At 39.7% G+C, this 14,285-nt stretch overlaps 1 protein-coding gene across 3 annotated transcripts in view; it reads left to right on the forward strand.

The window, feature by feature from the left end:
• The window catches only part of NCK2 (NCK adaptor protein 2), an 80,074-nt gene extending 66,745 nt beyond the window's left edge, over positions 1–13,329 (forward strand). For all 3 annotated transcript variants that reach the window (XM_015849857.2, XM_015849841.2, XM_015849850.2), the window contains exons 4-5: positions 1,938–2,659; positions 9,944–13,329. In XM_015849857.2, the coding sequence (XP_015705343.1) occupies positions 1,938–2,659; positions 9,944–10,138 (917 nt within the window). In that variant the 3' untranslated portion in view covers positions 10,139–13,329. The remainder of the gene's footprint in view (positions 1–1,937; positions 2,660–9,943) is intronic.
• Positions 13,330–14,285: the final 956 nt, after the last annotated feature.

Raw genomic sequence — 14,285 nt, forward strand, 5'->3', positions numbered from 1 at the left:
TAAGTTGTGTTTGTTTATATTATCCTAATATAATGCTCCTTAATTCTCATACTATATACATCCTTGCCTTTTGGTTGAAAATGATCTCTACACCGAAGAAAAATTCCGGTAACCTTGGCAGAGATCAGCCTCTGGCCAACTTTCGATTAAAGCTAGCTTAGCATAAAAGCACTGCTTTCCTGCAATTGTCTCCCCCAGCACAATAAGCTAGTCTCTGTCATTTTGTCTGAAAGGGCAGCCACAGGCTCTCAGCTCAAATTAAGTACTTAGAATTACATTAGGATGTAAGCAGGCTCCAACAGGAAGCAAAGAACTGCTCAAGAAGGTCAGGAAACACTTAGGATCATCGGAATTTTCTGCGGTCTTCTGAGATGTTAGAGCTGCAGAAATTCATGTATTTAACTCTTCCTGCATGTGATGTGGTTACCTCTGCACTGTTTATGTCTGCTGTTGAGCTGAACCTGTGAAGTATGCCAGATAGCTGCAGTAAACATAGTTTTGAGTTCTTTTATGTTTGCCCTGAAGTGATCAGGCAGTTGGACTTGTATCTCTGTTGGCCCTTTTCAACTGAGTTATTCCATTTAATACATTTGTACATCTGTGTGTGTGTGTGTGTGTGCTGCCATGGCCCAACTGAAGTGTTCTGAATTGTTACAATGAAATTGCATGCTTCTGCTTCTAATACAACTATTTAAAGAAGCAAGAACAAAGTCTCATTTCTTTTTCATTCATTCTTCCATAATCAGAGTATATTCATAGTGTCTGAAATGAATCTCCCTCTTCCTAGCAAGGATCAAGATTTATGGAGAAAAGTGCAAATCTATGATTTCTGTGTTGTTTTTTGGGCATTCTGTCCAATGTCTGACACTTTGGATGTTGCTTGGCTTGTGAGATTTCGACTATTGTGTTATCTTCTGAACTTTTATAGCTGAATTACATAATAGACGGCTACTTATTAACTTTATCTTTTTGTTTATATATAAGTTTAAACAGCCTTTGCTGCAGAAGTTTGAAAGTGAGTGGTGCAGCTTTTCTTCCACATTGCACTTCAGGAAAGAATGTAATGGTATTGTTGTTACTTTTGTATATTGTACGTAATTATGTAATTGAAGCTATGACAGTACAGCAGAACTTGGGGACTTTAGGGGAACATACTCCAATAGTCATCTTCATTGTGAGGTCAGCACTGCTGTGGTACATGGCTAAACTTAGGTGGAAGAGGTGCACATTTCACAAGAGGGCTTGTGTCTGGCAATGGTTGCAGCTGTAGCTTCCTGGGGGACTGAAGTGAAAAATGAAGAGCAGAATGTTATCTGTATAGAAACTAAGGTTTTATTCCTCTGCTGGTTTCTTTTTGAACACTTCTTTCTCATGTTGGTGACCCTGCACATAGCAGGGGGGTTGAAACTAGGTGATCATTGTGGTCTTTTTCAACTCAGGCCATTCTGTGTTTTGCTTGAGTCAAATTAAAGCCATCACTAAAATGAAAAGGCATGATAGGTTAACTGGATTTTTAGGAGATATAACACCAAACTGTGCAATCCTTCTAGGGATTCGTGGAAGTTAGCAGAGGGTTGTTAAGAGTTAGGGTACTATGATTAGTCTGTGGTTGGACTTGATGATCTTTGAGGTCTTTTCCAACCTGAGTAATTCTATGATTCTATGATTCTAAGTTTCCATGATAAAGAAACCAGTGTTTTTAAGTGTTAAGATTCTTGTAATATTGGGAAGGGAAGAGAGTGATGATAATACCATATGTAAAGGTGTATAAGCAAGACGTTAAAGATCATCTCTTAAAGGTGTTGCTGTGTTTTCTGACAGTCTGCATCGTTAGAGATGAGATTTGAAGTGACTCAGATGTGCATTGCTACAGTTAGTATCTGTGGTGTGGGGAGGATGTTGAGTGACCACTTTCTGCTTCTGTCTTTATTTAACAGGCTTAGGAAAAACAAAAAGAAAGACGAGCGCGCGAGATGCCTCACCCACTCCCAGCACAGACGCAGAGTACCCTTCCAATGGCAGCAGTGCAGACCGCATCTATGACCTCAACATTCCTGCCTACGTCAAATTTGCCTATGTGGCGGAGAGAGAGGATGAACTGTCCCTTGTCAAAGGGTCCCGGGTCATTGTCATGGAGAAGTGCAGCGATGGCTGGTGGAGAGGGAGCTACAATGGACAGATTGGCTGGTTTCCTTCGAACTATGTGGTGGAGGAAGTTGAGGAGGCCACAGCAGATTCACCGAGCTTTCTGAGCTTGAGGAAAGGCGCTTCCATGAGTAACGGCCAGGGCACCAAAGTTCTCCACGTTGTTCAGACACTGTATCCATTCAGCTCCGTCACAGAAGAAGAGCTCAATTTTGAAAAGGGCGAAACAATGGAAGTCATTGAAAAGCCAGAAAATGACCCAGAATGGTGGAAATGTAAAAATTCCAGAGGGCAAATTGGTCTTGTTCCTAAAAACTATGTAGTAATCATTAGCGATGGTCCTACCATTAACACTTCCCATCCACCTCAGATAAGCTACACGGGACCATCTTCCACCGGACGATTTGCTGGAAGAGAGTGGTATTATGGGAATGTTACCCGGCATCAAGCAGAATGTGCCCTAAACGAGAGGGGAGTGGAAGGAGACTTCCTTGTTAGAGATAGTGAATCTTCGGTAAGTGATGCTCAGCACCACAGTCTTTATATTAAAGGATATGATATATGGTTTAGCAAGTGTGGAAGCCTATAATTGCAGTACCCCAGAGGAGGACTTTTAATCCCTAAAGAAACAAGCATTGCTTCAGCGCTACAAGCTGATACACGTACCATATGTGAGAATCAATCTCTTACAGAAATGCAGTGACATTTACATTTACACTGAAATTTAACAACTGTGGACTGTATTATCCAGGGTTTTTTAATTAACAGACAAGTAACTAGATATTTCAAGCTTCTGTCTGACATTTCATGTATGTCCTCGTATACGATCATTCTCAAGTTTATGGCACTACAAGGAAAGAAAAACTCTTGCAAATTACAACTTTAGATATTAATTTTAATTTAAAGCCAATTTAAAACGGGATGTTTGCGTTGGTCAGTTTTGTTTTCCTTTAATTAACGTAGGTTAATAACAGATTCTTTAAATTAGATCATTTAAATTATTGATTAGAATTCAAATTTAATGTACTTCTGCTCTGTTTAGATTGTTTAGGTTGTAATAGGATGAAATTATTATGTCTAACTGATAAGATTATAATGCACAACAAAAAAAGGTCAAGTCAGTGGCTCATATTACTTGGAAATTGAGCCTTGGTGGCTTCAGAGGGGAAATGAGTAATGCTGATTAGGGATTATTATAAATCTGGGAGTTCAAATTTGAAATTACACTGAAAGGCCATTCATGAATGTTGAGGCCAGAGAAAGCATAGTTAGGGCGCTCTGAATTTGAATTATCCCTTTACTGTGATTTTTAAAAGGTGGCAGGTTTTAATAATTCTCCAATACGCCTTTGAAACCTTACAAAAAGGTGAATCTTAATTTCTCATCAGGGTTTTTCTGCATTTGTTTTCTCAACTGTAGGACCATTATTTCACGAGGATAAGTGGTTTAGTACATACTTCCATCCAAGTGTTCTGTTACTTCAGATATAAAAACTCAAAATCCATGAAGTTACGTCAGCTCATTCTTTTAATTTGAGGGTACAGTACTATTAAAAAGCAGACAGCTCCAGACATCTATCCCATACTTGTCTCACATTTTTCCTACATTGTGAATTAAGCTCATTTGTAATGTGGATTGCAAATAAAAGCTAAAGAAGTGTGAAATGCTTTAAACTAAATTTAAAGGAGGGACAACTTCTTGACTCCAGCATGTCTTCAGGAGGCTTCTGCTTAGAACTGGTGGTAGCCTGCATCACAATTGCCTGGGGAACGGTGGAAAAACTGTTCCCCTGTACACTTCCTTATGGAAGTGATTTCACTTACTAGTCAATAGTACAAGTTGGCATGTTTAATATAATGCCTAAAACATGGAATTGGCTGACGTATTGTCACTTGGCGAGGGAGATGAACAGAGGCTTTTAGTGACAGTAGGAAAACAAGTAGAAAAAGGCAAGGGATTTGTTAAGTCTCAAGGATATTCTAAATACAAATTAAACCTTGCATTTTAATTTTTGAAAAGCACTGGTAGTGCATTATTATTGTTGGAGTTAGATTGATGTCTCTTTATTCTCTGAAATTTTGACGTTGTATTGATAAAATAGAGTTGTGTAATATTCCATAATAATTTTTTTCGTGGTTACAGAGAATTGTCTGATAAGTTTCAGGCATCTTTTCTGTGCAGCAGATACGAAGCTGTCAGACTGCTTTGTTCAAAGCTCTATTTTTAAGTTCCAATTTCTGCTTTTAGTTAAGTATAATCACAAAAGGAAGACAAATAAAAATAAACCAGAGGGGGACAAGGAAGAAAAACAAAGATTTAATGGAAATAAACCAGAATAAAATAGAAAAATAGTTAGAAAACGTGATGTTTTCTAACAAAAAACATCAAAATCTGCCAAAATCAGATTGCTTGGTCAACAGGAGACAAGATTGAGGTAGATCATACGGTTTTCCAAAATGCAGAAAGCTCCTAGAGGATGGTGGTAATCATTGTATTAACTGTACAGATGTCCCCTCAGCCTGGCATCCTGTCTGCCAGAGGCTGGAGGGTACATTGGATGCAACATAGCCATGGTCAGTGCACAGATGGAAGCTTACTTTCTGAACAGAATTTCTGCATTTTGGGTTGTTCTGACTGGTATTTATTAGTCATTTTCTGCATCCTGGGAAGGTGTCAACAGGGCAGTTTGAAACTTAATGCATTATTTAAAATACAAGAATGTGCACCCATATCTCAGTGCGTACCACGTCACAGTGCCTACTGTGTTGCAGCTTGTTTCCTTGCTCTTAGGAGTCTAAATCGTGAGTGAAACTAATCTGGGTGAAAGGACGCAGTAACCTTTTAGTTTAATGTGTTATAAAACTAAACACAGTTGTATGCAAAGCATTTCCAAATTCCCTCTCTCCATTGTTACTGGGGAAGTTGTTGCTTCTGTAGCACACAGTTCATTTAGAGTACGATCTTTAAGTTATTTCCAGCATCTCACACTTACTGGTATCCCAGAAAGTTTATTCAAATATCATATACTCGTGTCATTTGTTTATACGTGTTAATTATAAAAACATTGGAGATTGCTAGTTTGTTTTCTTTTTTCCCTAAGTACCAGGAATTAACTAAAAAGCTAGTGAGTAGCATCAAAGGGAAGCCATAACAAAGATATCACACAAGCTTATTGTAGAACGAAGATTTTAGAAATAACTTATAAATTCTTGACTGTTTTCATTTTTCACACATATAATGCAGAAGCTGTTGAAGCTGTGCCTACAAGTCATCAGGATCCTATGCAGCGTGAGAGTCAAAGGCCTCGATGGGAGACACCAGGCTGAACACAGTTGTTAGCTCTCCCATTTTGCTCATTTTTATATTAGGCAGCACTTGCCTTTGCACTGTGGTGTGAATCCAAAGGCAAAGGTGTAAGGGTTATTCCATTCTAAAAAGGCCCCATAGATAAAACATTGAATCGTCCTGGTAATCTTGTGCTTGATTTCTGAGCTGTTTTATGCACTTTTGTAGCCTTCTATCATTATAAGTATGGGAAGTCTTCCTTAGAAAAGTTTTCCTTACTTTTCTTTGAGGTCTGTGCTTATTAATGAGCTATGTAGAGCTCTATTTGCGTAGGTGAGGGGTTTTTGTGTTATTCTGCATTCACTTCATTGAGGAGACTCATTTTAAACTGTACTTGATGTAGTATTTTACAATATTTCTCTTAATTTGATTATCAGATGTTGGTCTCGCAGCTAGGTTCCTTTAGCTACAAATTCCGTCCTCACTTACACTTCGATTGAATGGGTGCTGCCACATGGAGAATACCCTGAGATGAACCCTGTTGGGTAGCTAAGCGTCTGATTAGCTTCATTAATTACGAAATACTATTCTTAGCGTCATAAACCTGTTTGAACCATTAAAACCCGTAGTTTATGTAACAGACACAGTTAGTGGCTGATAGATTTTTGCCTATCACTGTTGCACCTAGATAATGTAACCTTAGTTTTTGGAACTGTGAATGAGGAGACTGAAGTGGAGCACATCTAGTTAGAAAGACTGCTTTATAAGTTCAGTCCTTACATGAAGCAGAGAAGCAGCTGTTGTTCTCAAACCAGTCACATTTATTAGCAAGAATGAGGGATGTGACTCTGAACCATTCCAAGAGCAGTTATTCATTAAGAAGCTATGCCAATAGTCCCATGGCAATCAATTTTATACCATCCCCTGGGGTGGCAGGGGTTGGTATTGGGGCTTGCCATGAAATGCAGGTGCGTTACAGCGATTGAGGACTGTAGGTGCGGCTGGACTTGTGCCAGTTTGCTGAGGCTTCATTTAGCTCCTCTGTTCTTTGCCCAGAAATTGTGCCAGCAGAGGAAGGAGGCGAAGCTCGCATGTTTTTTGAGGTGCTAATTCTGTAGCTCTCAGGGTGTCCCATATTTTCCTGGAGTTTTAATCCTTCAAGTGTTGGATAGAAGCTATTAAATGTGGCAGCTGTTCAGAAACTGCAGCACGTCATATTCTGTGACATGCTGTAATTGACAACTGCAGCGGAGAGAAGGAGTAAGTTCAGTCTTAAAAACAGGCTTCAGGAAATAGCCTAGTGGGTTATTTTAAATGGAAGAACAGGAATTTTATTAGGGCTGTACTTGAAGACCAGTGGAGAGAATCTGTGTTTCTGACCTGCCTACCACTGATTTGAGAGCATGTTGGATGTCACATAGAATATTTGCGTGTATGTAAATAGGATGAGATAAAGGAATTTTAACCCTGTCAGATTGTTCTTTCCAGCCTGACCACAGACTTTTGAGTTGTGGTGTTGGTTTTTGTTATGGCTGAGGTAGCTGAGTAGAAGGGAAGAACAAGAGCTTGGAACTTGAAGGAATCGGGTAGCCCTAGCTTGGGCTAACAGAATAACCTGAAAAATGACAAAATCTTCTAAAGAGGAAAGTTAGTGCTAAGTGAAGCTGGGTTGAAACAAAAAGCTTAAGTTGTAGGGTCAGTAAAAGGCTTTCAGGGGAGTTATTTTTCCCAGCACTGCCACTTGAAATAAAAGGGTCTTGTGCCTCTGTCAAATCGGGATTTTAAAGAGGGAACTTTCCATCCTGATTTGCCTTGTTTTCCCTCATATCACTTCATAGCTTTTCTTCCTGATAAAGTTTCCGGTCTGTTTTGATGACGAAAGAAGTAAACTGAAGGAACCTGATCCTGCATGTTGTCTCCCACAAGCTGTAGTCACGGTCATGTTAGTCATTAAGGGAGAATTGAAGGTTTCTGAAATAATATTAAAGAATTTTACGTGGGGACTGAGGAACTGGAAATGCGGAACAGACGATCTTCAGTTTTCATCTTTAGGAATGGATTTGACTTCAGATTGAGGGCTTCCCAATTAAGGCAGCACAGAAATATTCAGAAGTTCACTGCCATGAGGCTACGCTCTATAATCCTGTGGCAGAGTCATTCACAACTCTGTAGGTTTCTGAGATTAAAGTTGACTTCTGATGTGCCTTCATTTACTGGCATGTGAAGCTTTTTTTTTATTCCTGGAAAAGTTAGCGTGCAAACATCCAAATCCAGCAATTAATTTAAGAGGGAGAAGGGAGGCAAAGATGGCCAGCAGTTGAAATAAAACAGCTTAAATAGTAAATAAACAGAGTTGGAGCAAATCCAAAGAGGACAGCAGGGAACCAATTCAAGCTGCATCAAACCAGCATACTTTAGAGCAGTAATGTTAAGAGCTCTAATTAATCTGCAGATATATTTTTAAAATGAGTTTTTTTTTTTTTTTAAACCATCTTGCATGTTGGATACATTGGGGAAATACCAAAATGAAAGTAGCTGTAGGTCTGGTTGATCGTGCTGTTTTTTCTTGCATCCTGGTGAATTTATTAATTTGAGGCCAATAAAGGGTTTCAGGGTTTCTGCAACAGCTGTTCAAGCTCTTCCATCTCTTTGCACCGGATGGTGGCTCTCAAAAGAGTTAGATCAGCTTTTCCGCTATTTTTGTAACTGAATTAGATTGTGGAAAGGGTAAACTTTGTAACATATATTCTGGAGAAGATAAGCAGTACTGATGTCTCCTCTTTAAGCACAAATCTAATTAGCAGCTCTGAGGATGGAAAAAAAGACCGTAGTTCAGGAAAATGACCATTCATGAAAGTTCATAACAAAAGTGATTGGAAATGTATTTATGGTGTCGTGCTTGGGACAGAGGTCTAGAATCAGCACCTCTGCCAGTACTGCATCCTGTTTCCACTGAGCATAGACTTAGAAGCTTCAGAATTTGTTCAACAAGACTTGATCTTGTTTTTTGCACCTCAAGCAGCCTGTCCTATAGTACTTGTCCCCATGCTGTCCCTTTGAAGGGCTCTGTGGAGCTGCAAAGTGGCTCATACTCAGAGCTTGTGCCCTGAGCTGCTCTGCAGCAAGCCCAGCACCCTGGGATGCATTCAAAGCTGTGCTTGTGCAGACCTGTGCTTCAGCTGCAGATTTGTCATTACCCTTTGATGACCATTCATTAGGGACTAGGAAGAAGATTTCTGCCGAAGCATAGGCTCTGTGCTGGGGCTTCCTGACACAGCTCTGTATGCTGCGGTTATGCAGATCCAGGAGGTTCAGCTAGATCCTGACAGGTCTGGAATTGTTTTTAGCAGCATGGATGGAGTAGGATGGAGAAGGAATAGAAGGTATCAATACTAAAACAGTTAGGTGAGATTCAGGATCACGATTTGGGGCAGCGCAGGATATGGAGGGTATGTGTGGCAGAGACCCACATCTCTCCAGGAGAAGGAAGTGGCTCACTTTGGATAGATACTCTAGTGTGTACCAGGCCCCCAGCACATCTTCCCAAAGCAAAACTGGCGACCGTGTTGACATCGGGAGGTTCCCACTCCCCCACTGTGCTGCAGCTGTGCTGGGACAGAGCTTGCGCATGATATTGTGAACCGAACGCTCCCTCATGGGTTTTGCTTTGTTGGAGTGAGTGCAGTGATCTGGTTCTCAGTGTTGCCAGCTGTGTTTGGTGAAGGATGGGTGGTGGGCTCATGTCCTGCCTGTTCTAACTGCAGCCTTCTCAAAGCAACCACTCACCAAAGACTTGAAGATTTACAAAGTTTTATCATGCAGAATTGCTCTGTTCTGGATAATTTAATTAGTGGTTAAATTTGTCTTTCATGGCTGGTGGCTGATGGTGCAGTTTGTACTATATTTTTGTTCTATAGCTTTATCCTGTTAAGAAAAGGGTGTACGTGGTAGAAGACATCATTTCCTATGCATGTGGTGATGAAGATAAAAAAAAGGCATCTTTTTTTGAATTTTTTTTTCTTTTGCAGTACAAAGCAAGAATGGCCCTCTAGTGGTCACAGCTCAAAAAAATGATAAAAAACAATAATTAAAGAAATGATGCAGGGAGTTTGCTTCGTCTCACCCAAGTATTACTGCAGTAATAGCTTTCTCCAGGGCTCTCGAGCAAAGAAACCAAAATGATGAAAGTTTTCCTGTTCTCCTTGACATTCTTGTGCTTCTGCATGGAGGAACTAAGATAATATTTGCAATTTAGTCATGTAATTGGCAACTTCAGACTATGCATCTGGGGAGCTTCACTTAAATGACTTAACTGTGCACGATGGCAATTATTTATTGAATAATAGACTATTGGGTTTCTTAAGTAGCTGAGGCACTGAGCTGTGGAACAAAGACTAACACAAATTACGCTGTCAGCTGTATTTCAGTTTGTTCTTGAAACCACCATACTGTGCCTTCTTTTTGTTCACTTTTATGTAACTCTTTCTTTTTCTTTTTGAATTATTCCCAACAGCCCAGTGACTTCTCGGTATCTCTAAAAGCATCGGGGAAGAACAAACATTTCAAGGTGCAGCTCGTGGACAATGTCTATTGTATTGGGCAGCGTCGCTTTAATACTATGGATGAGTTGGTGGAACACTACAAAAAGGCACCCATCTTCACCAGTGAACACGGGGAAAAGCTATATCTTGTGAAAGCACTTCAGTGACGATGAAGATGGACTTGGCCACCCAGGCCCCTTCTAACTTCCAAGCCTTAGGTCCTAAAATCACTTTTATAGAGCAGAGCAATATCCGAAGCAGGCTTAAAGAGTAGGCTCTTTCTAACGTGTTTGCTCTGTTGGTTGTTATTTGTCCTTTTTCGTTTGCCTACTTTTGTGTTTCAGTTCTGTTAATCTCAGATCACCTCCCTTCAGGTTGAGAAGTTCACCTCTGTGGCCATTGTAAGCACTCACTTCCATGTCCGAGTTCTAAACTCCCCTCTTCTGTGTACGTTTACATACTTAGCTCGGATAAAGGAGGGGGGTTTGCAATTCAACCCAGTGTTAACCTGTTCAAATTGCTCACGCAGACAGACAGAACTCTTTGTTAAGAGACATCGGGCACAGTTTGAATGCACTGAGGCTGCAGCTAAGTAAGTGAGATATAGTAGACATAACAGTTGTGGCTGTGAGTTCTGTAGCTATATTGCTTACCAGGTAGTATATTACAAAAACTCCTAGTTCCTAGAAGCACTCTTTACACTGTACTCTGCTATTACATTGCCTCTCTGACTCTTTGCAAAGAGTACACTAATTAAAGCGTTTTGTAATAGTACTTCTTAAACTACTATGGTAAGATTGTAGTAAAAGAAAACTATCTAGTGTATTTTGGTCTGTAATTGCAACAAAGAGAAATTTTATTTGAAAGTTGATTACTAAAGAGAGAATCATTGAATTGTAAAGACTGAATGTTCTGGTAATCTACAACCAAATGTGCCATCCACATAATGCTTTTTTCCTCTTGCCCTTCTGCTTGTTTGAATTAAACAATTATGTATTTAATTCTCAAAGTAATATGTATCTGTAGCTGATTGTTGACACTAATACAGAAAATTAATAAAAACTGATCAGGGGACAGGGTGGGGTGGGCTACCAACACTATATATATATTTGCTTTACAGAAAGGAAACTTCAGGTTTTATGGAGGGTGGTGTGATTGGTAGGAAGAGACACACAGAATGTTTATGAAGAAAATGCTTTTTTCTCTTTTCTTTACATTTAAACTCCTTTATGGTTTAAATATACAGACTTTAGATGGCACACTCCTGAGATTGAAGAAGGGATCTTGAGATCTCAAAATCTTGCGTACTCAGTTTTTTGGATATTGTAATAAAAAAGGTATTATGTCATGATGGAGTACTGGGTTTATCCTTGGGTGGTAGTTCTGGCGTGGCTTTAGAAAGGTCAAATAGAGTAAATTCTGAATTTGCCTGTCTTGGAATGTGTGTGGCCTACAAAGAAAATATGTGCCACTGCAGAGTTCAGGTTGATACGAGGCGGTGTCTAATGAGCTCCACATTGATTCTCTCTGTGATTTGTTTATAGCTTTAATGAAAACTGCAAGATGGAGCTCTTTTATGGGACCTTTTTTTGCTATTAAGTCTTCCTTACAGATTTTTGTATTTCAGCCAGTGGTGATACATGCATAACTCCAGTGTAGGCAGAACAAGCACCAGCTGAGGGCTGCTCTGAAAGTAATGTCTCCTATTTATTATTATGAAGTCAGAGGTGGATATTAGTAGGACGGTAGTAGGGGCTGAGCATTCCCACCAACATTCTGTAACATTTTGCTGCTGTGTGACAGATGGCAGCACTCTGATGCAATGATGTCTGACATGAAAGTGTGTATGAAACAAAGGTGTCTAGTTGAATTCCTCCATGCAGAAAAAAATGGCACCCATTGACATTCATCATCATTTGCTGGAACTTAATGGAGACCAGACAGTGGATGTGAGCACAGTGAGGCGGTGGGTGGTGCATTTCAGCAGTGGTGACAGCAACATGAAAGACAAGCCATGTTCTGGATGGCCATGCAGATTTTTATGAGTGTGGCATGCAGGCTCTTGTTCATCGCTGGCAAAAATGCATAGCTGATGGTGATGACTGTTGAAAAAGAGTGTTTTGTAGCTGAGAATTTGTTCTATCAAATAGTGTTATTGTGCTCTTTGTATCTGTGGTAGTTTCGATGGAAGTAAATCGAGGCATTACTTTCAGAGCAACCAACGTACAACTTCATGAGTTATACACATGTTATTCTTCCACAGCTGCTCTTATTTCTGTGAGATTATCTGGATTAGAACTGTGTATGAATTAACAACTGTATGTGGGTAAACAAAAATCGGGCACTGAAACTTCTGCATGGTCCAGCTTTGTGAATAAGGGTAGTTATATAAGACAGACCAGAACAATCACTCTTCTTCATCCTGGCAAGAACATACCCATGGCTAGATTATGGGAGCAGAGAAATTTTCATTATGGAGTTGCTGAGAAGTGCCCCTTGTTTACATCCTTCTTGCCAGGACATCACAGTTGGTTTCTTCTTAACCTTTTAAGTGAGTTCTGCAGAGGCCATAGGGCTTTTGCTGTGTAATATCTAGTTACTCATTTAGCTCAATGTAAGCATGTACCTTGAGTATGACAAAGACATTAAGAAAGCCAACTACATGCTGTGTGTTTTCAGTTCGGAGTGAGTTGCTTTTCAGTCCCATTGCCTCTTTGTAGTGTTTCAAAAAGTGGTACGTGGGAATGTTTTTCAGTAAATCAACAACTACAGTTACTCTTTCATGTTGCCCCATGTTCATTTTTCTGAAACATTCACTGTATTTTGTGTTCCAAGAGTCTTTCTATGCCTCTTGCTGTGCGTTTCCTATTTTGCTTTTCTTTTTTCCACTGAAAGTTCCGAACCCCTTTCTAGTCTTGATAGATTAGAACTAAATCAAATAGACCTCCAAGTGAGATTTTTACCATATGCTCGATATTCTAAGGGATTTACAATCCTTTTATTTTTTTCTTCCACCTCTTGCCTTGTGAACAGCTTCTGAATATAGAGGCGCCAACCACTGGAGTATTTTGTTTGGAAGCAGTAACTAACGTTAATTTATGATCCAGCCTTATGAACAACTAGCTTGAATTATTTTTTTTTGAAACAAGCTTCATCTTGTTTTTGCCCACTCCGTATTTAATCAACATGCAGTCTATTCAGCAGGCTCATTAATAGGTCTTCAGTTGTTCCCAGTCCTTGCTAATTAAGATAGGTTTCTGCAAGTTTTACTGCCTTTTTGACCTCGTTTTCTGGATTGGGCCTTAAGCATTAAAAATTTTCAGTGGTAACAGTTTAATAAAGGATGGTATAACATGGATTTTTGTTTCCTCATTTTATACCTACACTTCCTATCTTTTGACAAAATTATAATCTTTATTTTTTGAGTACTTGAAGCATCTTTGTCGAAACATGGGATTAGGGGGTGTGTTTTGTTGTGAGATTATAGGAATTGTGGTTACCTGAGTTTCTTCTCCTGCAGTTTTCATTAAAGGCTCAAATAATGTCTGATAAAGTGGTGATTTTTCTTAATGATGAAGCCTGGCTTTCCTTATCATACCTGGTTCATAGAGGTGCATCTGTTTAGTTTTGAAGTATTACATTTGTATAGTTGTTGAATATTTTCTTGCCTTGATACAGTTTACATAGAACAGTGAATGAGTTTTCTGACTCTGCTACTAGTTGACAAGATGGTCAAATCCTCTCACTTCTGAACTTGCACATCCTTGTAAGCTGTGCCATTCCTTTCCTAAGGCTTTACTTAGGTTGCTGTTCCTCTTGGTCCTTGATTTTTTGCTGTTCAGTCTTGCAGACTGAAAGGTGTCCAGAAGGGCTGGGAGGAGGTCCTGTCTATCACCAGTGTTTTGTTTTTTGAGAGAAAACTTAGAGGAGTGTTTTGCTACCATTTTTTAGCCACTTCAGAACTGCATATATCTGGGACCTGATACTGTTTGTCAGTGCCTCCACTGCCATGTTGCTGTTACCCATGCTAGTACTTGGCTAAATAAATAAATAAATCGGAGAGCTTTAGGATTTACTCTCTTTTGCAGATGAATGGGCACAAGCTTTTTCTCAGGTCCTAAGCCAGGCAGTTGCTTGCCAGCTCCAAATTAGAAAAAGCGTGAACTTGCAGCACGGTGCTGAGTCTTAAACAGGAAGTCATGCAGAGAAGTACAACAGAAACTGTAAATAAAGTGGTGCAGCTTTCAGCTGATTTAAGGTGCCTGTCAGCAAAATATGACACAGTTTGGTTCCAGATAGCCACAGCTGACCGAT

Source organism: Coturnix japonica, chromosome 1 (genome assembly GCF_001577835.2).
Source record: "Coturnix japonica isolate 7356 chromosome 1, Coturnix japonica 2.1, whole genome shotgun sequence".
Classification (NCBI taxonomy): Eukaryota; Metazoa; Chordata; class Aves; order Galliformes; family Phasianidae; genus Coturnix; species Coturnix japonica.